Source organism: Petromyzon marinus, chromosome 34 (assembly GCF_048934315.1).
Source record: "Petromyzon marinus isolate PM22_M1 ecotype Great Lakes invasive population chromosome 34, UKy_Petmar_22M1.pri1.0, whole genome shotgun sequence".
Taxonomy (NCBI): domain Eukaryota; kingdom Metazoa; phylum Chordata; class Hyperoartia; order Petromyzontiformes; family Petromyzontidae; genus Petromyzon; species Petromyzon marinus.
The window spans coordinates 6,998,401-7,026,077 of NC_133700.1; the positions used below are offsets into that span (position 1 = coordinate 6,998,401).

Sequence of the window (27,677 nt, forward strand, 5' to 3'; positions counted from 1 at the left end):
GTTTCCGCTCCATATTGTTGACCTGTTCAAGCGTGACTTTCCGCTCCGTTTTCTCTGCATTATAAGATGGTAAGTGATTTGCATTGTTAGATTTATACAAATATGGTCAAACACATAATGCACACCTAACGGATTATAAGACGCTCCCAAATATTTATTTAAAACCAGAGAAAAAAAGTGAGTCTTGATTTTAAATTGTTCGTAAAAGAATGTAGTCGTGCTTAATTTTGTGCGTTTTTGACGGGTTCCATATTCACTGTTTTTTTCGGTAAAGTCACGTAGGTAAAAAAATGAATCCTTGCAGTCACAAAAACTTCTAATCTAGAATCGGTTCCATATTCATTTAGAACCATGCGTTTTAATAATTTAGATTATTTTGCTACTATAAATGTTCAAATGACAAGCCACTTTATTGAGCTATCATTTGTGGCCAGGTCACTTTTGAAAAACACGTTAATACCTCAGTGGGTTTTGTCTGGTAAGATCGGGTTGGTTTAGTTGTATGCGTATGTGTTTGGTTAATTTTTGACTTTTCTTGTACTTTGTACTGCGATCATGTTTTTGTATTGTAACGTTCTTATCTGCCTCGACTGGACATCTGTGAAAAAGAGTTTTTTTATAGCTCGTCGGTTCCTCCAATATTATTACATATTCTGATATAACATGTAAACTATGTACTAATAGTTGCTATTTGTACAGCAACCTATGTAGCCAAGATTGTAACTAAGATCTGTTCTTATTCTTGGTTCTTTCGGTAAAGTCACGTAAATAGAAAACGAAAAAAAATGAAAATGAAAGCAAAAAAACCCCACGACGTTTCGATTGTAACACAAGCGGTCTTCATCAGGCGGAGAGAAAAGAGGGGAGCAAGCCTCCAAATGTAGCTGCTTATAAGGAAGGGTTCCAAAGTGAGTGGGCGACGGAAAGGGCTGCGCTAACAACACGAGCTGCGGTAGCAGCGCGCTAATGCAGTAGCAACACAAAGGGGGAGTTGGGTGGAGTGAGCTTGTGCAGCGCAAACGGCATGGGCGGGGCAGCCAGTAGCAGACAATGGGGGGAGGAAAGGGCAGAGAGAGGGGGTGGGGCAGAGATAGGGTGGGGAGGGTAGAGATGTGGGGGGCATTGCACCTCGCTACACCCATCCACACTGCTGACGTTAGAGGTGTACAAGTAAACACAAATCAAGTCATCACCCAAAGTGGTTGATGACATTTCCAATGATTGCTGAGTTTAAAACCGTCGTCTCGGTTGAAATTGTGTCTGTATATATGATGGCTTCGTGAACGAATCTTTGTTGATAGCCAGTCGGCTTGCAAAGTACCATCGTCTTAGAGAAATACATTTCATGTGAGCCAGCCACATTAAAGTAATGATCAGCCACGGCAGAGGTATTGGTCCTGCCGTTTTTCAGATCTGCCTTATGTTCACGGACACGGTCCGAGACATGTCGTTTGGATTCCCCAAATGTAACTGCTGCCGTAGATACAGCTTAGTTTGTAGACGCCGAGATATTGCATGTCAGGAATCTTGTCCTTCACAGATGGGACCAGGTCACGAATTTAACGCTGCACAAAATGGTGACAACCCTTCAGGTTTGCGGACGATATTTGACTCAAGGGTCAAATAAATATCGTATGTAATAAACACTATATAAGTGGACGACGCAAACTTTACACACCTGTTACTCCACGCAATTTTTTTTAACCCGTCCTATCAGCAGCATGGGCTACAGGGTGCATTATTTACGCAGCATTCAAGACGAGCAAAACTCTGCACTTATTGGATGTGTAAAAAAAACAACTTATGGTTTTTAGTGGACAGACAGATATGTGAAGAATGCAGATGTAGTAGTTCAGTCAGAGTCAAGGACTTATCTTTCCAGCATAGAGTTGTCTATACAATTATCATTTCTATGGCATCTACATGTAACCGCATCTCGAGGCGCTGTAAAAAAAAAAAACGGTGCATATTTAGACTCCTATTTCAATAACTTTTTTTATATGAAAAGGACTACAGATATGTTTGTCAATGGTTTATTAAAAACGTAACATTCACAGCACAAACGTCGACGCACTAGATATTGTACTTTCGTGAGTATTCAAGTTACGTGTAATGCAGGCTTCACGTTTGCGTCTCGTTTTCTGCAGCTGAACAGCCAGGCAATGGTACAACCTGCATCCGAGGGAGTGTTTTTTTTTACTGTGGAGTTGACCCTTTTTTTCTCAAAATATATGGTTAACTGATGCCCCCTCCTTCTGAGTGGCATGAAGATCGTGTTGATCTTGTAATAATATTGTACGGTCTCCAACTCTTATTCACTATAGCTCTCCGGCCTATCTATCTGTATGTGTGTGGTGCTATGAAGATGGGCCATCGCTCAAAACGTTGCCTCTTAAGTATTTGTGCACCACTGGCAACACAGCATCACCAAAATAATTTGCAATGAAAAAGTCGGTTCCGGTCCTGACCCACGATGAGCATGGAGATTTGCCATCACATAAACACAACTCTTTTGAAATTGGCAAGACAGCGTTTGTTTAAAATAATGTGATAGATAGTAAGTGTGAAATGCTATATCTCCAACTTAGCTTGTTTTGTTTAACCATGCGAGAACTCCAGAAACCAGGATGAGTCACATTTGCAAGCAATGACCTGGGTCATGAGTCTTCCAGTGGGACAAATCCATTGCCATGTACGGGACTCCTCTGCTTACGAATATTTGACTTACGAACAAACCTGTCCGTATGTCCAGTTGCCTGTACGGACCGCGAGGCGTAAATTCAACCGCCGCGCAATAGATGGCGGTGGTGGCATCTACATCTGTAAACCATGACGAACCAGTGGCATCTACAGATTATGTACATGTTAAAGCCATTCCCCGTGTTTAGTGTGCATGCCGTACAACATTTTGGAATCGACAGGAGTAAAAGTTAGACTAAAAAAGCAAATCGACTTGCGTACAGACCTCTGGAACCTAACTCGTTCGTAAGTAGAGGAGTGCCCTGCTAACCCAAACCACCTGCCGCTTATGAACTTTATGACAGAACTAATATAGTGGGTGCCGTCACGTCACGGCCATCATCATTTATCTGTGTATCCTCCAAAGTTCTGCAGAAAACTGGACAAATCACGGATCGCTTGCACATTGCAAATCATCTTACGGTCGTGAAAGATGATTCTCATCGTGTGTAAGAATTCTTCATCATTGGTGCAGACGAAAGGCCAGTGTATATTTACGTGACTAGAGACCGATCAAGTGAGCTAGAACATTCGAAATAGACAATACAAAGTAGACGGTTATACACAAGGCAAAACAAGACGAATCTTATTCCATTGAACCGTGACCCCAATTCACAATTCATCAAATCTCTGGGGATGAGAAAACCTGCCTCGCCCCTGCAGCTAAGAGGATCCCACAGATAATTGGTCAGACTAAAGACAATTTACAATCGATTACAAGTTTGGGTTTTATACCTTTGTATGTTAACAACAAAATAGTAATGTGTTGCCCAACGGATGGAGGGATATTGTTAGACCAGATCCGAAGTCGCGAGGTCGTTCAGCTGCTGGACAGCACCTACTGGATCTGGAGGAGAGTCGATCACGTCCGCAAAATTGGAAAGCATCAGCGGCTCCTTGCAATGGTTCCATGCAATGTTTTCCACCGTCTTTGTGAAGTTAAAAAAACACTACACTCTGCCGCCTTAGTCTAAATTAGGCAACAGAAATGCGGTGGCAAAGCTTAAGAGTGTAACATACACATATACTGCACTGTACTTTCCAACCAATTGTTACCACTTAGTATAAAGTATACACAACCACATGCACGGGCACGTAATGCATATACGTTCACGCACACAGGATATTATACCCATGACATCAAAATTGCTATCATATACATATACGTGTATATTTTAATATGCTAAAACTGTGAAAATGTAGGTGATTTTGTTATGCAACGGATACAAATTAATTTTTAGTGTAAGTTATTACGCAACGTTCACCATTTACAGGTTTTGTTTTATTTTTAAAGAATAATTGTTGAAGCCTTTTTTTAATAACTGCAAAACGTGAGTGCTGCATTGTACGAAGTGGCGATTGGTAATACTTTACTGATTTTACGACGGGCGCAGCAATAGTCTAAATGAGTTTATGAACAAAAGTTAAATTGAACGAGCGAGTTAAACTTAAGTGTCGTAAATGGACATTGTTATTGCAACACAGTAAAAGCACATGCTTTTTTTGTTTGTTTGCCGGTGCAAATCCACGAATATTTCTTTCACAGTAAACCTTCACCTGACCACTACTACAAACAAATCCAATACTGCAGACTCAACCTTGCCTCACAGGTACAGTGAGGGAAAAAAAGTATTTGATCCCCCGCTGATTTTGTACGTTTGCCCACTGGCAAAGAAATGATCAGCCTATAATTTTAATGGTAGGTTTATTTGAACAGTGAGAGACAGAATAACAACAAAATCCATAAAAACGCATGTCAAAAATTGTATGAATTGATTTGCATTTTAATGAGGGAAATAAGTATTTGACCATCTCTCAATCAGAAAGATTTCTGGCTCCCAGGTGTCTTTTATACAGGTAACGAGCTGAGATTAGGAGCACACTCTTAAAGGGAGTGCTCCTAATCTCAGCTTGTTACCTGTATAAAAGACACCTGTCCACAGAAACAATCAATCAATCAGATTCCAAACTCTCCACCATGGCCAAGACCAAAGAGCTCTCCAAGGATGTCAGGGACAAGATTGTAGACCTACACAAGGCTGGAATGGCCTACAAGACCATTGCCAAGCAGCTTGGTGAGAAGGTGACAACAGTTGGTGCGATTATTCGCAAATGGAAGAAACACAAAAGAAGTCAATCTCCCTCGGCCTGGGGCTCCATGTAAGATCTCACCTCGTGGAGTTGCAATGATCATGAGAACGGTGAGGAATCAGCCCAGAACTACACGGGAGGATCTTATCAATGATCTCAAGGCAGCTGGGACCAATCTCACCTAGAAAACAATTGGTAACACACTACGCCGTGAAGGACTGAAATTCTGCAGCGCCCGCAAGGTCCCCTTGCTCAGGAAAGCACATATACATGCCCGTCTGAAGTTTGCCAATGAACATCTCAATGATTCAGAGGACAACTGGTTGAAAGTGTTGTGGTCAGATGAGACCAAAATGGAGCTCTTTGGCATCAACTCAACTCGCCGTGTTTGGAGGAGGAATGCTGCCTATGACCCCAAGAACGCCATCCCCACCGTCAAACATGGAGGTGGAAACATTATGCTTTGGGGGTGTTTTTCTGCAAAGGGGACAGGACAACTTCACCGCATCAAAGGGACGATGGACGGGGCCATGTACCGTCAAATCTTGGGTGAGAACCTCCTTCCCTCAGCCAGGACATTGAAAATGGGTCGTGGATGGGTATTCCAGCATGACAATGACCCAAAACACATGGCCAAGGCAACAAAGGAGTGGCTCAAGAAGAAGCACATTAAGGTCCTGGAGTGGCCTAGCCAGTCTCCAGACCTTAATCCCATGGAAAATCTGTGGAGGGAACTGAAGGTTCAAGTTGCCAAACGTCAGCCTCGAAACCTTCATGACTTGGAGAAGATCTGCAAAGAGGAGTGGGACAAAATCCCTCCTGAGATGTGTGCAAACCTGGTTGGCAACTACAAGAAACGTCTGACCTCTGTGATTGCCAACAAGGGTTTTGCCACCAAGTACTAAGTCATGTTTTGCAGAGGGGTCAAATACTTATTTCCCTCATTAAAATGCAAATCAATTTATAACATTTTTGACATGCGTTTTTCCGGATTTTTTTGTTGTTATTCTGTCTCTCACTGTTCAAATAAACCTACCATTAAAATTATAGACTAATCATTTCTTTGTCAGTGGGCAAACGTACAAAATCAGCAGGGGATCAAACACTTTTTTCCCTCACTGTAAATGTTCAGGTTGTACCTCGCATAGTTCGGCACCATTGTCCGGCGTATGTATGTTAAACTAAGACTACAATTATTTTTTTAAAACTTACCAGGTAAGAACCACTTGAGCTACATAGCTCTTTATCAGAAGCGACCTGGCCAAATATGAAAGCTCAACGAAGTGGTTCATCGTCACGTGGAAATTCACAGCAGCCAAATATTCGAAATGCATGCCGTTGATTCGAAATGTGGAGAGGAAAACCGGAGGACCCAGAGAAAAATCCACGCGACTGCGGGGAGAGAGACACCGCAAACTCCAAATATACAGCCAGGCGTCAGCGTCGGGATCGAACCCACGCCTCCTGTATACCAGGCGAGGTTGTTAACATCTTGCCACCGCGACGCCCCCATGTACGTCCTGGGAGCTTATTGCTTCAACCGGATTGACTCCTAACACGCGGATTAAAACGTCGGACATCGTTTCGAACAACGCGCAGTATAACCTGAAAAGACATCGGAAGAGCTTTCAAGCACAACCGCGAATCCCTACGCAGCAGTACTGATTACCTTACTCCGACAATCTAAGAATAATGTGACCTTATTTTGTTTAAATGCAACTGCGAATTTTGTAATATACAGCCAATGTAATAATGTTGTGCTGTTAATTTCCCCCCCCCCCATATTGACCCCATAGCTTATAAAAGTCTGAAAAGTAAACACTGCAACCGATGTGTGTATTTAATGGCGTGTTAACAGTGTGAATGTCGAGCGTTTATACAATGCCGACAGTTAATGCCTTCCACATATTTGTTTAAGACAATGTGCTTGGATAATTCTGTGCTCATGTGTTCAGCACTGCGTCATGCCATAATGTTTTTACGTAAACACACAAGTAGGTGGCAGATAAGGAGCCTCGAACAATAGTATTGAAATAAATAGGGAGTTTGTTTAATCACCATGAGGAACATTAGGTTTAATCCATCAGCCGTATACGCCTTCACAATTAATGTGTATCAATTGGTGGCCGGGTGGATACGATGTCAGAGCCCTAAGCCAGCACTGCCGAATTCAAATCCACGTTTCAGCCGCCCGCAATTAAACTGCGTTGCCAATTGCTCCTAGTTAAATGGTCTCGGGGTGGTTCACCAAATGACCGCACACAAACGAAATTACGTTGCGTGCTGTTAACTTACATTTGTCCAAGTGCAGCAGCGTCCACACAAAATGTGGACCAAGGTGAGTTCCCCCCCCCCCCCACCAATAAAAAAAACCGAGGCCACGCAAGAATTCCGAACAGACATGTCTTCATCCCGTGGGCGAGGGCTAAAGAACGTGATGGCGGACGTCATATACTGGAACACAATTTGGACAAAAGCGTGTGTCGCGGTCATACCTCTTTAATGTTCGCTCGGTTTTCGTCCAACAACGAGATGCGTCGGTCGAAGCTCCGACGCCACCGAAGAGCGTACCAACGATGTGGTCAGAAGTCAAGTAAGATCCAGAAGGCCGATAGGCTCATGGTCTAAATGTTAATTCCACAAACCCCTCGCCCGCTTGCTGGATTTAACAATTGCGCAGTTTTCCATTGTGATCTGCTGGTATTTTAGTGTTTTTACTACAAAAAAAATTGCTAGTAAGTAGGGTTGCCGCGATGTAATTTTTTGTGAAACGATATGATATACATTTTTTTTATGATATGACGATTATCTAGATATTAGTTCGCCATAAGTTGTTATTTGTATTTCACATATTGTGCAACGTTTGTGTGCTTTGCTGTACTTCCAGTTGGAATAGAAATTGCTTAACTGAAGTTCACTCAACGTACACCTGCCATTGAAAATTCTAATCGTGGTAAACCATTACGACGCTTTTTAAACGCACGTGCTGTCATACAGGTGAAAAAAACACATTTCAAAGAAACTAAGAAAATGATGACATTGTATAATCGCCATCCATGAAATACCCTGGAACACATTTAGCAAAGCACTGATGAAATGGGTAATACCTGTTTATTTTGAACTTAATGATTGTGCTTTTCATGTTTCATAAATATTTTGCAGGAAATTAAATGATCACGCACAGCCGTATTTAGTAAAACCAACGATACGATTATTGTGGAGCTTATATTGAACGCTCAATTCCAGCAACGCAGCAACCGTACTAGTTCATAAAGCATTGTGCTTTTGCTGAAAACGTGGCAAGCTATGCCCTTACAATTAAACTACGTGGACCTTCTATCACCACAGACTATAATAAGTGAATTTTGTTGAACACATATATATATATACCCCTGTTCCACTGGCACATCCAAGCCGAGCCAGTGCGGGGGCAGGGGGCCACTCACAAAAAGGGGTCGTTCTCCACTGGCTACTTTGCCGTGCCGAGCTAAAAACCAAACACCTCGCTTACGCCGGCGTGACGATGCGTTTGACCCTGGCTTGCGGTCAGCCAGGGCCAGGGGCCATTCAGCGCTGCGAGGATGCGGCATCAGCGCGTCATCCACGTGCGTCTCCACCCGTTCGTTTGCGTGCGACGTCGACGGCACGGCACGGCTCGGCTCGGCTTCTGCAGTGGAAAAGCAAGCTCGGCGCCTACTGACCCGTGCCGTGCTGGCTCGACCCGGTCCCGGCACGGCTCGGGTGTGCCGTGGAAAAGGAGGTATGAGATAGAGTAAGAGAGCACAGCAAGGTGTAATGCAGAGGAGGGCACTGGCACAGCAGATTGTTAGTCCATGCTTTCGTAGCTCTGTGTTTGTTTCATTCTGGGTATCATGTCCACTAGGAGCCTGTGGAAACACAAGAAAACACAAGAACAAATGTGCATTGAATATTTATATATCGTATTTACTGGATTATAAGATGCTCATGCAAGTAACACACCCCCAAATGTGTGCCTGGTATATAAAAAAAAAGCTTAATTTCACCCTGCGTGCCAGAAAATATATCTATCCGCTCCCGGCACACCACATCCAGTATATATCTCGCTATGGCTGTGGTTGCTACTACGACGCGCATCCCACCTCCTAGAGTCCACCAGCAACGACCCGGAAAATTAGTCGGCGAGAAGTTAAGTCATGCATCTTGCAAAAAGTCTCACTTGACACCGTAGAGCATGATAATGATGCCCATGAGGATGCCGATGAGACCGTCCATGTACCACACGGACGGGTTGTGCTTGAACACCTCGTCGCTGAAGAGAATGCTGAAGCCCATGATGCCTCCCACCAACGAGTTGAAGGCTGGCGCGTGGCGCACAACAGGAAGGACGCGGCGAGTTAGATGTCGCCACGGTAAGGATGCAATGAACTTCATTTTATAAAACGCAAATCAAACAACGACGACGTCTTCCGTTTGCGCCGTTCTTACAAGCGCGAGGCATTCCTGAAAGCGCTATGCTTTACGGACACGTTTAGTCAGCCAGTAGGGACGGGGGGCTACGTTGTTATGCTCTGTGGTTTTAGCCAATAAGCACTTTTATAAATCTTTAAATTTGGGCCATGACACCGGGCGACTCTTTTTGAATGACGTGACGGGGATCTTTGGCGTCCACTGCGAGGCGGATGGCCAGATTTTTGTTGTTTTTGCAGCCGCAGTATTAAACCAGGTCAGCCAGAGGTCCACGAACCGCCAACTTCCACAAAGGGCAGCAAAACAAGCGACTGTCTGGCCACGTCACCACCCTCCTGTTGGTTTGCCATGCTCCGCTAACGAGTAAACATCGTCTGGGAGAGTGAATTCAACATCATCACCATCGCCGTCAGCCATGGTCAATCCGCCGTTCAATGAAGGCCTCCCTGAGCCATCGGCGCAATCTCTCACAATTCGCCCCCGGAGTGCGATCCATGTGCTGGTCACTGAAGCCTGAGGCCTACGTACATTTCTCTTGCCTCTTGCGAAGGGCAGGTGATGGTGTGGATACTTAATTATCATTAAACTTGTTCACCCGGGAAAGCTGCTATATGTACATTACTGTCATGTGTAATTCCAATTGAGTAATTTGCTGGTAATCTTTCAGCACTTGGACGGTTCCCCAATTCCAGTTGTGTGTGTGTGTTTACCTATGGGAGCACGGGTGGGGGGGGGGGGATGGGTTGAAACATACAAACGCCACACAAAATTTGCGTCCTAGTCTGGAATCGAGCCTAGGCCCTTCTCGGTGCGAGCAAAGAGCCTGTTACCCGCTGCTATCGCCACCTTGCCACCTGACAGAGCGCTCGAGGTCTCACCATCGGTCATGAGTGCCCGGCTGGTGAGGGCCCTCGCCAGGATGAACTTCACCCCGGCCAGGCCGAGGCAGAGAACTCCGCTCAGCACCGACACGCTCAGCAGAAATGCATCCTGGGTGGACAACACAGATGAGGTACATCCTCATGATGATACAAATCATCACCGTCAAGCCCAGCGTCACCACTTTTACAAAAGCAAAAACGTCGCGACGTGCCGTTAATCAACCTCCCCCCCCTCCCCCCCGTGACCGACATGTGAGGGGAAGTCGTCATCCAGCAGTGGATTGAAAAAGGATGGTCATTTATTTATGTACTTCAAAGTGAACACAGAACTTGGAGTGCAGGTCTTGTTAATTAAGCGATCGACCGCACACAGCTGTCACATTTTCCTTGCTCAAAAACTGCGATTAATTATTCCCCTGCGATGGTGACCTACACCCGCATTGTTATTCCTATGGTGCAGACCTCCAACAACGTCCGGCGCGTGATTTATGTAAGTTCGGTGGAAGTTCGGCAGTGCCGTGGAATTGTGGCTCTTCTCCACTGTGCACCTCCGATTAGCACGGTCGGCTACGTATGGTGCACCTGAAGTTCAACATCCATCAAAACATAGGCTGGTTGAGTCGCAAATTGTTATCATGAGTGGTCACACTCCCACCCACCTCACTTGTTCAAGTTAATTTTCCTTAACCAGGCGACAACTTAAGAGAGAGAAGGAAGATGGCGACGATCGCCACGTACAAGCCCCAGTTGAGTGTCCCGACGGTTCAAGCGGCTCGCCGTGGGCGAAAACTTACCACTTTGGGCACGAGTTTGTGAGCAATGTCGTGCGAAGACTTCCCGATGATGCACATGGAGGAGAGCATGAAGACGCCGCCGAGCACGCAGCAGGCACTGAAACGAGCACACGTCGGGGAAACGGAGGGAACAACCGGTGTGAACGTCGCCGTTTCACGCGTCGTCGGCTTTCTCGTGTGTGTAACGTCGCAAGCTGTCCGTCCACCTGTCCGCTCCCGTCCGTCTGTGTGTCCCGTCCCATGTGTCCATTCCATGGCTCTGTTGGTTTCTCTCTAACAATTGTCGAGGGTTCAAGAAGCTGACTTTGTCCCTGTGAGTCGGCCTGTCAGTCACATCACTTGAGTACATTTAATTCAATGTTGATTTGAAGCTTTCGTGACTGCAGGAATCCATACTCTTTGGTTCTTTCGGTAAAGTCACGTAGGTCATCATGACGGACGCTTGTGTTGCGCCCGAAACGTCGTGATTTATTTTATTTGATACCTACGTGACTTTGCCGAAAGAACCAATGAGTATACATTTAATTCATTACCATTATGAGTAATACTTCATCCTGACCAAAAGGAACCACGGACCTATGTCATGACCATACACATCTCATCCAAGTAAAAAAAAAGTTATTGACAATGTTTTCACCGTGGTAACCATATGGGATTTTAGAAATGTCTAAGCTCTCTTTAAATTTATGGGGGTTTTTCGTGAAAGTTAAGAATAGTCACTTTGAAGGCATTTCAGGGGTGGGTTCTCTGATCGCTGCTCTGCAAGCGATCCGAATGGATACTTGGTCTCGTGACGCAACACCGATGGCAGAATTGGCAGGGGGTGGAGGGGGGGAGGTGGAGATATATATATATATTTTTAAGGACAAACGTTTAAAGTAAAAAAAAAGCGCGGTCGGCGTCGCGCGCATACAGCGGGCACTCACACGTATTCACGGTAGGCCGAGTGCACGGCCGCTGCGTTGTTGTAGCGCCAGGCCACGATCACGGACGACAGCACGTCCAGCGTGGCGTCCACCTGCACCGGACAATGACCACAAAGGAACGGCGAGAGAACTCCTGTCGTCCAGACACTTCGATCGGGCGGTGTCCTGGAAACGAACGCCGGATGATGAACCCACAAAACAGCGCCGTTGGTCCGCAAATTATGTACGCACTGTTCTGTTGAACTTCTTTCGCACCGTACGTGGCAAACCGTGCTTATCGGAAGTGCGGGGGAAGGACAAGCTGTTGTTGAGAGTAAATGGATTAAGTGGACAATGTGAGCAAATTACTAAGCTCACTTTGCCACCATCCACGTGGAGATGATACAGTGTGCATGTGCAGTACGTGCACAGACATTTGGCAATTCTGCCACTCGATCCTGGCTCAAGTGGAAAGACGTGTCAACTCTATCCATTGCAACTCTGACGGTGCGTTTGTTATGTGTTGTCTATTCTGCGCTAGTACATGTGTGAAAAAAATTACTTCATAGCTCATCAGATTCCTCCAGTATAAATAAATATTCTAATTTTGATATTCTATCAAGAATGTTGTCCTTCCCCCACACCTCAAATGAGCACGGTTGGCTACGTACGATGCGAAAGAAGTTAAATATACATACTGCCAATAGACTAACAACACTACCCATAGACTCAGCAGGGCACCTCTGATAAGTACGGTTGGCTACGTACGTTGCCAAAAAAGTCCAAAATAAATACATACAATGAAGAATTGTCCATTTGTTTTAATGAAGCCAACCGCCGGTTGTCTTTAAAATAATAACACTGTGGGTTTATCAGCCAGCCCCATGCAATGCAACATACAAAAAAGCCCTCTCACATCCGTAAGTAACATTGTGGCCCTGGCCCTCTCCGTCACATCACACAAATGGCTACGAAGAAAGGCCATCGCCCGAAATGTCACGACTTGTAAGTTTCCTCTTGAAACGGTGTTATCGATTAACGTTTGTCGAGTTATTTTTGTGCTCCGTCAATCACGCTTGTTGCGCCTTTGCAACGGCGCCCAATGCGTTCCGTGGAATATTTGGGGGGACCTTTGAGGAGGAAGAGTAAACGATGTTGGTCAACGACGCCGTTCCAGGAGACGGCTCTCTCCAGTCGTGCGCCGCGGTTGAAGCGGTTCGTCTGCTAGGGAGTTTCGAAACGCCGATCCTGAACTAAACGCTGGCTCCCAAGGGGCCGTGGATGAAGGGCAGGGTGAGTCGCCGACTAAGAGTTCCATCCCACGTTCACACCCTCGGGGCAACCGGATTAAGATTACCCGGTGGATCCTATGAGAGAACAGATGTGCAACTAACACAGTCCAATTCCCAAAGGCGCAGCCCTGCAAATTGCTGTGCTCACGCCACTGCTGGCGGAAGGGCCTCCACTCGAGGGAGGCTCTAGGGGAGCCCCTCTAGAAAGTATTTTGGTCGACTCTTCCACGCTAGCCAGATATCTTGGAAAAGGTGGGAATACCCACACTTTACCCCACCACACACGATCTGCTGTAACCCATGTGTGCTGCTGGGTGGACAGAGGCTGGGTCGGGTTCAAGAAACGTGCACCCATTGTTTTAATTGTCGCTCCGGGAGATAAAAAAACTGGCCGGATTGCAAGTCCAGTGTGCTGCCTGTTACTTGCACCGTGGCAGCAGCCAGGGAATTAGTTTTAATTGCTAAATGTGTCAATTGTTGCACGATAGATGTGAGCTCTAGTTTTATATGGTGGTTTATAGTGTATTGTGATATTACCTAACACTGCATTGTGGGTCAGCAAAGCATCGTTACTGTTATGTTTTGCAGTTCGATAATGGTGTTAATTGTGAAAAAGAAATTATACTCACAGCAAAACCGAATGAAGATGGGCTGTAGCGCAGCATGGACACCGCTAAATTGGGTGTCAGTGTGTTCATGTGTGTGTATATAATTGTGTGCGTGTGAGCGTTTGCGTAAATGTGTGAACAAGTTGGTAGGCGTGTGATTGCATGTGAGAGTGTGTGCGTGTGTGAGTGTGTGTCAGTGCGCATACACGTGTATACGTGCATGTTAAGTAAGTGTTTATGTGTGTGTGTATATGAGCGTATAAGTGCACGTGTATTTGTGCATGTATATGGGTGTGTGTATATGAGCATGTGTGTGTGATGTAGATGAAAGAGAGACAAGAGGGTAAGGTGAGAGGTTATTATATATAGTCACGTAACCCCCCCCTCCCCCCACCCCCACGTACGGAATCATACGTGATTAATCAGTGCCTTTTACCCAAACATCAAACTGATAACCGCAAACATAACAGCTGCGTTGTCGCCCTCGGCGAATGTGCTGGGCGGCAGAGGGCAAGCGCAGCAAAAGAAACATCCATCACCGCACCGTACTCCTATGCCCCCGTGCATCTGCGTGGCCTGCCTTCATGAAGCTGCGCCGATCTCCAGCCAGATCACCACCGCGACACGCGCGGCATGGGTGGGGGGGCGGGGGGGGGCTCGACATTTCCACGTGATAAGCCACTTTGTTGAGCTGGCCATTCGTGGCCAGGTCGCTTCTTGAACAATAAGTTAATAAGCCAGTGGGGTTTGCCTGGTCGGGATGGTTTAGTGTTTGTATTTGTGTGTGTTTGGGCTATTTATTTTATTTTCTCTTTGGTTCTTTCGGTAAAGTCACGTAGGTGAAAAATAAAATAAAGCTAATCAAATCACGACGTTTCTGAAGCAACACAAGCCTCCGTCATCAGGTGGGATAGTCACAGCAAATTACTTCTTGCTGTGACTATTCCACTTGATGATGGAGGGCTTGCATTGCTTCCGAAACGTCGTGATTTGATTAACTTTATTTTATTTTTTTACCTACGTGACTTTACCGAAAGAACCACAAAGTATAGATCATTGCAGTCACGAAAACTTCACATCTAGAATTGTTTTCTTTTCTTGTACTTTGCACTACTATCGTATTGTTTTGTTACATTGTTTGTTGTTGTAACGTTCTTACTCGCCCCTACCGGACATCTGTAAAAATAGCTTTGTAGCTCATCGGATTCCTCCAGTATAAATATTCTGATTCTGATCCAGCAGTGGATAATAAACGGGCCGTACATGCGCATGCACAATTCACACGATGGGCATGCCCGCTTGTATGTACTGAATGTTGAAAGGGAGAGAGAATGAAGGAGAAACCAGCGGTGATGTGCACGGAGTGGAGTGTGTTTTCACAGGGGGTAGGGAGAGGGGCGGGGTTCAGAGTGGGAGTGGCCACACGCATCAGGAGGCCTGGAGCTGATTTAGAGGGATGGAAACGGGTCTACAGGAGTTTTAGGAATTCGCGAGTTAAAGGAGGCTTTTTCAAATATAGGGTGCTTAAAATGTTGTTAACACTTATATGGGACTATCTTTTGAATGGAAAACGAACGGATAATACTACACTCTAACATGATAACAGGTGTATGTTAATAGCTTCAAAAAGTCAAATAGTCTCCACTTGTTCGCAATCAGTCAACACACGCCTGGAATCTTCTCCAGGTGGTCTCTAGAGCCCGCAGGCAGCACGTTTATTGTGGTATTGTTGCAAATTCTCAGAAATGTTAAAACATTTTTTTGAAGAACCCTGCACTAACGCGCGTCACCATGCGAGACGTCTGTGGACCACGAGCTCCGGTTGCACTCGAGAGGGAAACTCAACACGACGCAGGCTACACGTGGATGAGGGCCTGCCCACGCCATTGCCAGTCGAGGGGATATTTGAACCACAGGTTGGTCAGTGGGGGAGGGGTGGGGGGGGGGAGCTCGCTGAAGGCAAGGAGCATAGAAGTAGAGCACAACAGATGATTTTGCTGCACTGGTTCCACTTGAGAGGGAAACTTTGTACGGCGTACATACGTAGAACTTATTTCGCGCCACGTGCGTAGCCAACCGCGCTAAATCGGTCGATGCTCGGTCGGGCGAAACTCACTGAATGCGAAGATGGAGAGGATGATGGTGACGGCGATGGAGGTCCATGACACCCAGAGGGCCTTCTTGCGCAGACTCTGCGCCTCGTGTGGTTTCAGCCGCTTGCTGCTCTCCAGCAGTCCTAAGTTGGGGGAAGGAAACGCGCGCTCAGCACAGTCTGTAATAACGAGACCGCCGTAATCGTAAGCCTGGTTATAAAGGCCCGCAAGGAATAGACATTGGTCAGGCCCTTTCTCATCTGTACCATATCATTGTCCTTTCTTATCCACACCATCTCATTGTCCTTTCTTATCTGTACCATCTCATTCTCCTTTCTCATCCACACCATCTCATTCTCCTTTCTCATCCGTACCATCTCATTGTTCTTTTCTCATCCATATCATCTTATTGTCCTTTCTCATCTCTACCATCTCATTGTCCTTTCTTATCCACACCATCTCATTCTCCTTTCTTATCTGTACCATCTCATTGTCCTTTCTCATCTGTACCATCTCATTGTCCTTTCTCATCTGTACCATCTCATTGTTCTTTTGTCATCCGTACCATCTCATTTGTGTTGTTTCTTTTGCTCCGACCATTCACCTAAAGAAAAAATCACGAATCAAGAATGATTGTTCCGTACCCGCAGAATGTGAGACATACGTTGTGTTAGAATGTGATTGAATTGAACAGACGCATCGCTACCTGCTCAGTTATTCAGGCAACGCACGTCGAAATGATTATTCTTTTACAATTTTCATTATTATGTTACTAAATAAGCGTTTGTGGAATCGGAACAGGGAGCTGGAAAATAAAATCCCGGGTTTGAATCCAGGTTTTCTGCCACCACATGATGAGATGCAAATAACTTAAACACATTCGTAAATAACACTCTGGCTATCCAAGGAAAACAATATATAATTGTAGATGTTTGGGTAATGGCCCTACTTCACAGCACATAAATGAATGACAAATCTGTTGTCTGGGTCAATGACAAATATTGAGCACTCGCACACTAGGAGCTGAATCTCCGAGGAAAAATCTTTCACTGCACCCTAGACCGCTATAAATAGCCACCCAGTCGGTGCCATTTCACACCTTTTCTTCCAACGTCAGACGTGCACCTTACCTGACTATGACGCACGGATGAGAAACATGGACAAATGGACGAAGACAATGAAGCGAGAGTTGAAAAGTGTGCGCGCAGAAGCGTGCACAGATGCACAATTGGAGTTGCACTGAGACACAGGAAGACGTGAATCGAGAGAAAATGTAGGTTGAAAATGCCGCATTGCCCGTTTATGAAATAATAATAATACTTTCTCACAACGCTGTACAACAATCATGAAGTGGGCTTGGCCAGGCCACATCATTTAGAAGGGACGATGGCCAGTGGGTCGAGACCAATGACGGAATAGCGGTCAAAGGAGAGAGCACGCCCGAGAGAGGACGTAAACAATGTAGATGCAGCGATGAACATAGCTCGTGCGTGAGGACACTAGATTAATCGCTGCATCGAGAGACCGTGATCGTTGACAACGGCTTGGAGAGGCCTTCATCCAGCAGTCGGTAGACCATGGCTGTTAAGAATGATGATGGTTCAAATATTAAAATGACAACTGTGTTAATCAAATGAACAATGAGGCGATGGCAGAAGTCAGCCAACCCATAAAGTGGTACATATTTTGTCCAACCCGGGGCGCGGGAGGGGCAGGGTAGAATGTGGGAGGGATGATAGGCTGGAGTATTTGAGCACCTGTCAGCATTTGATCCTTAAACCTTCCTCGTGCCAATCAATCGTTCTGACCGCAGCTTATTCATTCCATCACTTACTTTATTATTGCACTCAACCGTAAATAAATATCACCCTCGTTTAATCGCACCATCAGCTGTGCTACAAATTAACGGAGGCTGGAATTTATTTTATTTGATATCTACATGACGTTACCGAAAGAACCAAAGAGTACACACCGGCTAGATTTATGCGTAAACAAAACAACGGACCACACTGGATAGTAGACCACTGTAGTCTTAGGCTCATTCAACAGAGGGGGAATTGCAAAACTACACAAACTCTCTCCCGAAGGCCCTCTCGTAGCGAACAGACCTCGACATTGGCATTTAGCTTCTGAACATATTGCCATCATACTCAAGAATGGAATGCAATTATAATGATGGGTTATTTGAACATTTTTCTCGTAAGGAACTTAAATCGAGCTGGTATTTGGCAAATCCCTACGTTTTTTTTTTCATGAATCCGAGGTCCACTGAGCTACTTGGGGGCACTGAGCGTTTTGCAGCAACACCACCAGTTGTGCTGCCTGCACACTCGATAAACTCTGCCACTTATGGGAGACGGAGTGGTAGTCCCCACCCCCACGCAACTATCAGTCCGATAGGTTATCGTCTCATCGACCCTTGGCACTTAACGCTGGAGATATTTTCCCCCACAAAAGGGTCGAAGGTCGGCAGGTCACGTGTGCCTGCCGTGAACGTATGCTGTGGCCCGTTTGTCAACCCATTGCTGGATGAGGGCTTAGCCCACGCCGTGCAGATTGTGGGAGGTTATTTGACCGCGCGGCGGCATAAAAGTACAGCGCAACTATCTATTTTACTGCATTGCCCACACAGCTCTGCAGCCTGTAACACCTGGTATGCATTGTGGTCGCCCAATCCAAGCACTATCCGGGCTCCGGTTCACTTAGCTTCCGAGATCTGATGAGTTTTGGCACACTGTGCGTTATTTGGTCATCGTCATAGCACCATAGGTATATATAAAATGAACGTACGTCATATAAATGCATCTATATTTCAGTGGGAGGGAGCCTTGACATTTCGCATGCATTTTGTAATTTACACTTGAGGAGCTGTCCGCGTCACTGAGATGGCTTTCTAATGTCCAAATTGCCACCCACCTCTGCTCTCCAGTGCGATTGCTCCATCGCCACGCCATACGAGGCATTGCCGTTTAGCGCGCGTCTGCATTTTGCATTGGGGTGGGGGGGGGGATGTATTTCTTTTTCGGAATGCAGGATTTGTTTTGCGCGTCACGGGCGGATTTCTTGGGGAGATCGCTCGAATCAATCTGGCGGCTCAACGAGCCATGCGACGTTAAATGAGCAAGTTGTTTTTTTTTCTCTACAGACACGGATGGCCACCCTCTTAGCAGCGGCGACAGCAACAAGGCCAGCCCAGCTGCCTCCCACCCCCACCACCACCACCCCCAACCATCGCCGTCACATATGGGGCCATCTCTCTGGAGCAGTCGCGTTGTCTCCCGATGGGAATTAGACAACGCTGCCCACCTCCCCTTGCTGTACGCTTTGCAAGCGAATTACGCACCACCGCTGTACGCGTTACAAGGCAGGGATGAACATTGAGGCTAAGCGTTGCGCTTCGAACGCGATCAAATAAACTAAAGACTGAGATTCGTTGTGGGTTAGTGTCCACGGATAACGTGATGTGCGACACGCTCGCGCGTGTGCCACTGCGTGCGCACGCAAGCACGTTAAAAATGCATGGAAATTTGCGATGACAAACAGCCTCATTGTTTTATGCAGATATGTATAAAAACACGCGCACACACACACACGTTCGTCAAAAACACCGTGGCCTTAAATTGGAACGCAAATATAATAGGCGACGTTGCGTGCAATGGCTCTTCTTCACAGCACATGGAACATGTTGTTGCTGTTGTTGTTATCTGTGCTTGTGCACCACTGCCAACGCAGCATCACCAAATAACACGGAGGTTGTGTGTACACGCATTTCAAGCAGACGTGTACACACGTACATATCGACACGTACTTATTTTACATAAAACAAAGGCCGCCCCGTATCGCCTTTAACGGACTGCTGGGGCAAGTGCTGTTAGCGAGCACCTGTGAAGGCCGGGAACCGCACACGTGGGAGTGGGCAGCAACACACCCGGCCGCCTTTGTCTCCATAGTGGCGATGTTTACACACCGCTCGAAGTGTTCATTTGAAGCTGAATCGACATAGGGGAGACCCAGGACTGGTTCAAATATCCGTCCCCGGGAATGGAACTCAGATGGCCGGGTTCGTAGCGCAGCGCACTAACCACCACTACGCCACCGCTCCCCCACACTCCCTTCATTACACGCACATCCACCCACCCCACACACAGCCATGAACACACACACACTGTATACACGTCCACCATCTACAAGGCGAATTCCCCTGTGGTCCACGGCGCCCACACAACCCCACCACCACCAACCTCCCAACCGGTCTACACCGGCACGCCTCCCTTCCCTCCATCCCTGCAGCAGCAGCTGCTGCAGCATCACCACCACCACTACCACCAGAAGCGGCAACCCAGAGCGACCTGGATCGCATGCTTATTGCTATGCAGTCAATAGAGATAGTTGTGCGCTGTCCGTCTTGAATGTCGCGTACGATAATGCATGCAACATAATGGAAGTTGCCTAACCAAGGCAGTGGAGTGCCTCGATTGAAACTGGATCTGTGCACGTGACTCGAGAGTTAACAAGTCCGCGTCTCGCGCTCAAATTAACACTGAAGCTGGTAACTCATTCGACCGTTTACAGCACAGATAAATTAACAAAGAACACTTTCACTCCTAACCGCACCAGATTACTTTGTTTTTTTATAGATACTACACGCTTACAAATAATAATAATAATCTCCCCTTGAATGCAAAAACCTGGCAGGACCCTCCTGAAAAAAGAGTCATGGGATTCAGTTATGCTTTCCTGAATAAACAACTATAATTAAGAAGAAACAAAAAATAAACCTTATTCTGGCTGCCTTAGCAATGGACATTTCTAAGATTGACCATACCAATCCTAAAGGTGCCTCGGTCTGGCCCTTCTGGGCATCAGGCATTGACAATCAACCCCTCAAATATTAATGAGGGCCTCAGTTTTGGCCGTCGGGGCTTGGTAAATTTACCATAAACGCTGAACATTCGAATGGCACTTTTATCCCGGTGGCTGAAACCCGGTCCGGTGACATTAACAGCAACGAATTCTGAAAGGTGCCTTGGTCTGGATCTCTCAGTTTCTGTGGTGTTATCAAGAAATCCACATAATCCTACATATGCCGCACACTATATTATCCGCAACGCTACCAGGAATGATTCGTTATCCCGCACAGCAATCCCGACGGAACGCACTCGTCCGTCAACAACACTGCAGCCTTAAAAATGAAACAAAAACATGTTCTGTAATATGCAGCGTTTCAAGCGATGGGCCCATCGCGAGGCCAGATTAAGCGTGGGTAAGAGGTGGAGGACTGCACCTTCTTACACGATGGCGCTCGATAATCATTCAATGTTGTCTTCTAATAATGCAAAGTAACCGATCCTTACAGATTGGATGTGTGCACTTCAAGGCGCGTTGCTAAGCGACGGGATGCTCTGCGTAATTTCTGCGTTCAACTGTTCACCCACAACACGTGAACAAGCTCACTCGACAACCACACAGCCTTAAAATAATAAAAAAAAATACACGTGTAGAAAATCGGCGACGTTTCGGGCAACAGGCCTCCTTCGTAGCACACGAGTGTGGTTCGTTTTTCTTTGGTCCGTTAAGAGTGCTTTGCTGGGTGCGCCACTGCCAACGGAGCACTATCGAATCATTAACATCCTAAATCTTCCTAAATGTTCTTGTAGGACTACAGAGCCAGCAATTTGGCAGCGATATTCCAGCTCGCGCGGGGGGCTTCGTTTAATGTATTGTGAGCACCGACTGGAGCAGGCACGCGACCCGCAGTCACAGCCGTAATTACGCGTATACTTGATGCGGTGTGCCGGGTACACCTATGGTTTATAAGCCTCCGAGGTCTACGGTTATAACCAGAGCTGTGAGAAATACAGATTTTTTTTGTTAGTATTTGGGCCCACGCCAATTACATGCGGTGGAGGTTTGATTGGTTTCACTCGCATGGCTGGTTGTCTAAGAGTTCTACTACACGGCTTCGCGTCTCATGATAAAAAAAAACACTCGCACGTATACGATTTCCCATCGTCAGTGAACCAAGTAATTTGCCTCCAGAGGAGTGTGATGCTAAATCCGATAGAAAGGGAGGCAAATGTTACCGAGTAGTGTAACGTTAACTTGGGTACAACAAACTAGGTGCATGCATTATACATATCCTGGGTCGTCATAGCACAGTCTCATACCTGTCAACCCCTTATCAGTTCCCTTACCTTATTACAGACCTTCTTGATCACCCCGTGCCCCTTATAAATCTCAACGTTCATCCGACAGAGTCCCGTCACAAGGGAGAAACACAAACAAAGACAATATATGTGTTGCCCGTATTGAAACGGCTGTACGCCGTACGGACCTGAAAACTCAATTTCCCTGGTACAAGAACACGGGCAAAAACCGTATGGGTTGACACGGTATGATGCAGTCTATAGCAGTCTGTTCGCATAATCGGAGTCAATAAATGCCCAATTAACACCTTCCATTGTCAGAGGCTGGTTCCGTGGATACAGTGGTCAGCGCACTGCACCCCGGCCACCCGAGTTCGATTCCCGTCCATGGGTGACATCAGGCGCGCGAGTGAAATGCTTTCTCCACCACTGGCTATCGTGGTAAAGAATGGTTAAAAAAACCCATCACCAACACGGCGTGGGGAAGCCTTCACCCAGCAGTGGATTGATGAACTAGATTATTATTATTATTTCATGTTATGCCTGTGCGTTTATACATTTGTTTACGTGCTAGATTACAACTGAATATGATGGGCATCAAACGACAACAAATTGTATTCATAGGCGAACGATAAACATTAAAAAAAACACTAATGTGATTTGAATAATAAATATTGGCGATGTTTGATGTCATGCAAGCGTAGGAATGTAATATTCATGAAATGTCAACTGTTGTACACGTATAAAGGTCTAAACATCAGCTCTCTTGGCCCAGATTATATTTCTGTATATGTACACCCCAAGCAAATCTATTGTTAAGACCGTAAGAACAACACGCACAATTGATTTTAACCCCAAAATGTTGCATTGTATTTGAACTAAGAATTTTATTTTTTTAAAAGCACACACACATTTACGAAGATCATTCGACTGTCGTTTCGAGTTGTGTCCGCGAGCGCCTATTAAGTCCATCACGTCGGTTCGATGGTGTGGCCGGAACCACGCCTAGGACGCCGCCTTTGTCTCTCCGGCGCTTCTGTTTACATTACGCGGTAAGCAGACCGACTCATTTAAGGCCGAAGTCGGGCCAGGGAGGGCCCAGAACAGATGCAGATATCCACTGCTTGAATGAAGGCATCTCCGCGCCTCGGCACGGTCGTGGGGGTTGTTTTGACCATACTTCACCACGCTGGTGAGTTGGTCATCTTAGCCGCGATCGCCGCGAATCGAACACAGAGACCGCCAGCCGGCGGTCGTAGCGCAGTGCGCTAACCGCTACGCCACCACTCCAACCAAAACACAAACAACACATACAACACGTCCAGCTAAGATTCAAGAACACAAACACAATCACCTTTCTGGTCCCACGTCTGGGCGTTTTCCATCGTCATCACGGACACTTCTGTGTCGCAGAGTTCTCTGGACGTCTCGTCAGTCCTCCTCGCTTGCCCATCCACCTCGTCCCACGAACCATCGCCGCCGCCCGCCGTAGTGGTGATGATGTTCGTGGTGGACACGTGGAGGTCACCATCTCCGCCCGCTGGCTTCTTTGAACTGCCGCCACCACCACCACTACCAGCCACTGCGGTCTTCAACCAGTCTGCCGGACTGGGTCCTCCTTCCTTGCCCCACGACTCCACGGGGATGGAGGCGGAGTGGCAGTCTTTCTCCCTGCCCGGGCGCTGGGTTATCGTCGGCTCATCAGTTGACGACATGATTCCTCTTTCCGGTAAAAGACGACGACGATGTCTGTCTGGAGATCGTGTCAACGGATCAAGTCACGCACGCACAACACCTGCACCGCGTCGCCAGTGACGCTCGTGTATGGCAAAGCTCTCCGATGCCCGCTTAATTGCTATAGGATCTGCCACGCGAGCCTAATTGCTCGCCCTATCGTTCTGGTTATCTGCACAAGGGCGGGTGGGAGTGTGCTCGGTTTTTTTTACACGCTTGCCTCCTTTATATAGATGCGCGCGTGCGTGTGTGTGTGTGCGCGTGCGTGCGCGCGTGTGTGCGTGCGTGTGCGTGCGTGTGTGTGCGACTCAGCCTCAAATGAGTACCTGGTGCGGTGTGTAAACATCGTCACTAGGGAGACAAAGGCGGTCGGGCGTGGTGCTGACCACCCACCCCCTCGTGTACCGTTCCGGCCTTCATAGGTGCTCGCTAACAGCACTTGCCCCTACAGTCTGTTAAGGCTATACGGGGGATATTTGTCTTTGTGTGTGTATGTACGTGTGTGTGTGTGCGCGCGCCATGTGATGCGACACGATTCTTGCGGTTCTCGTACAAGATTATTGAACCGGATTAGTCGTGAAATATCGTCGAAAAAGCGTGGAAATTAAGAACGTTACCGTCAGCAGCAGCGGCAGCAGCAAGCCGTGGTCAATCCACTGCTGGATGAAGGCCGGTCTGGACCGATGCCGCACGCGTGCGATTACAGGGAGACGTGGTAAAGGTGACCACTCGTCAGCAGTTTTGAACGAGATTCGTTTTTTTTTACTGCTGTGGAAAGTGGGCTTGGTGGACACGACTACTTTTGACGAAATAAATAATATACGAGTTTATGTTGTTGTTAAATATCGTGACGTTAAAATTCTCGTTGACAGAATTTCCCGCACGCGTGTCCACCGAAAGCCCTGAAAGTGTGTTGTTTCGTGGTGGGTACATTCCGCCACCAAACGTGCCCCCCCCCCCCACGCCCCCCACCCCCGAGTTCGATTCCCGGCCCTGGCTGACGTTAGTCACGGTCCTTATCCTAACCGAGATCGACTTAGGGGGCCGTCCATAAATGACGTCACGCGATTTTGGACGATTTTTGACCCCCCCCCTCGTCACACGACGTCACAAAAAGTCAGACCCCCCCCTCAAATATGACGTCACAAAGCTCTGCCCCTCCCCCCCCCAAAAAAATATAAACACATCAAATCGCTTTAAACTATTGTCATTGTAGTGCGTGTTTAAAGTGGCGCTGCACACTGATGTCGTAAGAAAAAACATTTATTAAAAAGTCTATTTAATTAAGAAGAACGTGTTGTCTATATTTATTTAAATTTGCGCATTTTGATGTGACGTCACATTTGTCAAACCCCACTCCCCCTCGTCACACATCGTCACAAATGTCTGACCACCCCCCCAGGTGCGTGACGTCATTTATGGACGGCCCCTTATCGCGTACATGAGTGACCATGTCCCGGCTTCAATAGGTGCTCGCGAATATCGCTTTGCCCCCCCCCCCCCCAACAGTCTAGGGCTATGGATAGGTTGTTGTGGTTGTTGTCTTTGAACACGAGAAAGTAGTGTGGTTAGAACCACGCCCGGACGCCTTTGTCTCCCCCATTGGCGACGTTCACACACCGTACCAGGTACTCGTTTAAATGCCGAGTCGTGTGGGTGCCGGGAAGGATGTCCCGGTCGGACCGGTTCAGATAGTCAACAATTGAACTCGATGTAGCCAAGTTCGAATCGCAGCGCGCTCACCGCTACACGACTGCTCCCCACATTCAAAGACATGTGCACGTACACGTGCAATGATTAAAACGTAGCCGATATACAGGACATATATATACACACACACGTGCATAAAGACAAACACCAACGAATTTCATAGGCACGTAACGACGACTTTGTAGATCTATAATCGTCTGCACCGCTCACAATAACAACGCGCATGTAATAGCGCTCATATGAATCGACGATTTATTGCGAATGCAAATTAGATGCAAATGTGACGATCATTCAAACATTGCATTTACACAGAGTGAATTGGCGGCATGTACTAGCGCAGAATACACAACGCATAACAAACGAGATAAAAAAAATAAACGAAACGATTTTGAATCGAATGGGAATCACTGAATCGTGACGACGTAAGATATTTGAAGGGACGTGAAATCCTAACATAAAGCATCCACGATAGTATGGTGAAATAAAGTCTATGAATTAATTAATTAAGAATTATTTAAATATCCATCCGCGACTGCGGCTACCACACCCCCCCTCCCCCACGCACGTCTCAACCTCCATACACAGCGCAAATCAAAGGGCGTCGCTGCGTTGTGATTTAATCAGCGCTTGAATCTTTAAGTCGGAACAATCCGGAACGCCGAGCTATTTCAGCACCACAGTAACAACAATGGCCATTCCATGCGCCGGATTTCTAGTTATTTTTTTAATAGAAAATGTGCGCGCGCTGTTGTAGGAATATAGGGTACAATAATATAGGCTAAAAGCCAACCTTATAGCAGCGTTCCGGAAGAAAAAAAACATCAAGTGAGAAATTAACCCCTGAATATAATCAATCGGTTGTTAAATACCCTAAGTAGTGGCTGCGAGCTTGGGGTATATATAACACATAATTGATACTCATAGCAATTGATTACCAATTGGGGTGGCCAATTTTTTTATTCACAGATTAGGCCAATCGCGTACATATTTTCAACGTGGTTCCACTTTCGTCCATTTCGAGCCTTGTAGGCCTTTTAATCAATATAATCAGGATTTAATTTCTCACTATTTCCGGGTCGCTGGTATACAAGAGTAGGCGCGTGACTATCAGCCACAGCCAAGGTGTGTATACTGGATGTTATGTACCGGGAGCTGATTTGTTTTGATTCATTTACTGGTTTCTGACCCGGACAGATTCGGCAGAAATGACTCCCGTGAATATCGTCGATATATATTTTAGTCTGCTCAATATATGCACTGTATGAATAAAACATTATGCTGACGTCGCAGGACTGTGAAGAATTGGGATGGGCTGGAGAGGCTTTCATCCAGCAGTGGATCGATCGTGACTGATAATTATACAGCAATTATGGCATAATACTGAATGCCACGTAGGGTATATATTGTATGAATACGTGTAAGGATTAATAGCTTCATTGCTAATGGAATATTATTGGGGGGGGAGGCATCCCGGATATCGGTGGGGGAGGGGGAGTTATTTTTTCCGGAGCTCAGCCCCGGATAGCTCTGGCTGCTGAAGTGAATCCCTGCATAGACTGTATGAATGTACCCACGTGTTCAGAACCCTCCACCTCCTACGCAAATCCACATTTCTTTTACTCGCTGTGTGACCTTGCGCCTTTGTTCTTATCGAGCGAGGGTGTTAAGAGACGAAGTACAAACCTGGCAATCCTGCAGCGTGTTGAACAAGCCTGACTGCTGATGAGACCCAGCGGGTCGAGACCGTCGGCTACGACTGGTCTGGCTGATGGCTAGCGCAGCGTTCTTCATTTCAAGGCCCGCGGGCCTCGACAATACACAACGTGTGAAAGCACCCCCATCATCATCATTCTGCTACTCGCACTCATGATGTCTTATCGGCGAAAGTGCCCCCCCCGCCCCACTCTGAAAATTAGTGAAGAACAATGGTCGAAAGCACACCTTCATTTACGCGTGTAGACAAAGAACGGAGTGCTGATATTATTTAAGCAATAGCACTGGCTCAGCAATCGCAATATCCTCTCTTCAGCCATATTCGGTTACGTCAACAACTCCACGCCAGATTGCTGGACCAAATTAATAATTCACGAACGCCATCCATCATCAGTGGCTTTTTTTAGAATGTGAAATCAAGTACATTTGGGTTAAAATTAGCCAACCCATGTGAACTCATCTTATTAATAAGGGGCCGTATATTATTACTGTCCGATTGTTATTCACGATTTTGTAGTAATT

The 27,677-nt window shown here is 46.5% G+C and overlaps 1 protein-coding gene across 3 annotated transcripts; it reads right to left on the minus strand.

The window, feature by feature from the left end:
* Positions 1–2,019: 2,019 nt before the first annotated feature.
* On the minus strand, positions 2,020–27,351 carry LOC116948647 (transmembrane protein 163a-like). Of its 3 annotated transcripts, none has more exons than XM_076071680.1 (9): positions 27,126–27,351; positions 23,353–23,751; positions 15,876–15,995; positions 13,781–13,824; positions 11,881–11,972; positions 10,955–11,051; positions 10,158–10,269; positions 9,029–9,170; positions 2,020–8,717 (listed from the first exon to the last, which is right to left on the minus strand). In XM_076071680.1, the coding sequence occupies exons 2-9, from the start codon at positions 23,711–23,713 to the stop codon at positions 8,657–8,659; spliced, it is 1,029 nt and encodes a 342-aa protein (XP_075927795.1). In that variant the 5' UTR covers positions 23,714–23,751; positions 27,126–27,351; the 3' UTR covers positions 2,020–8,656. The 3 variants fall into 3 exon arrangements, with proteins under 3 accessions (XP_075927795.1, XP_075927796.1, XP_032821433.1); XM_076071681.1 differs by lacking the exon at positions 27,126–27,351 and adding an exon at positions 24,350–24,560; XM_032965542.2 differs by lacking the exon at positions 27,126–27,351 and having other exon boundaries at positions 23,353–24,017.
* Between the last annotated feature and the right edge of the window lie 326 nt (positions 27,352–27,677).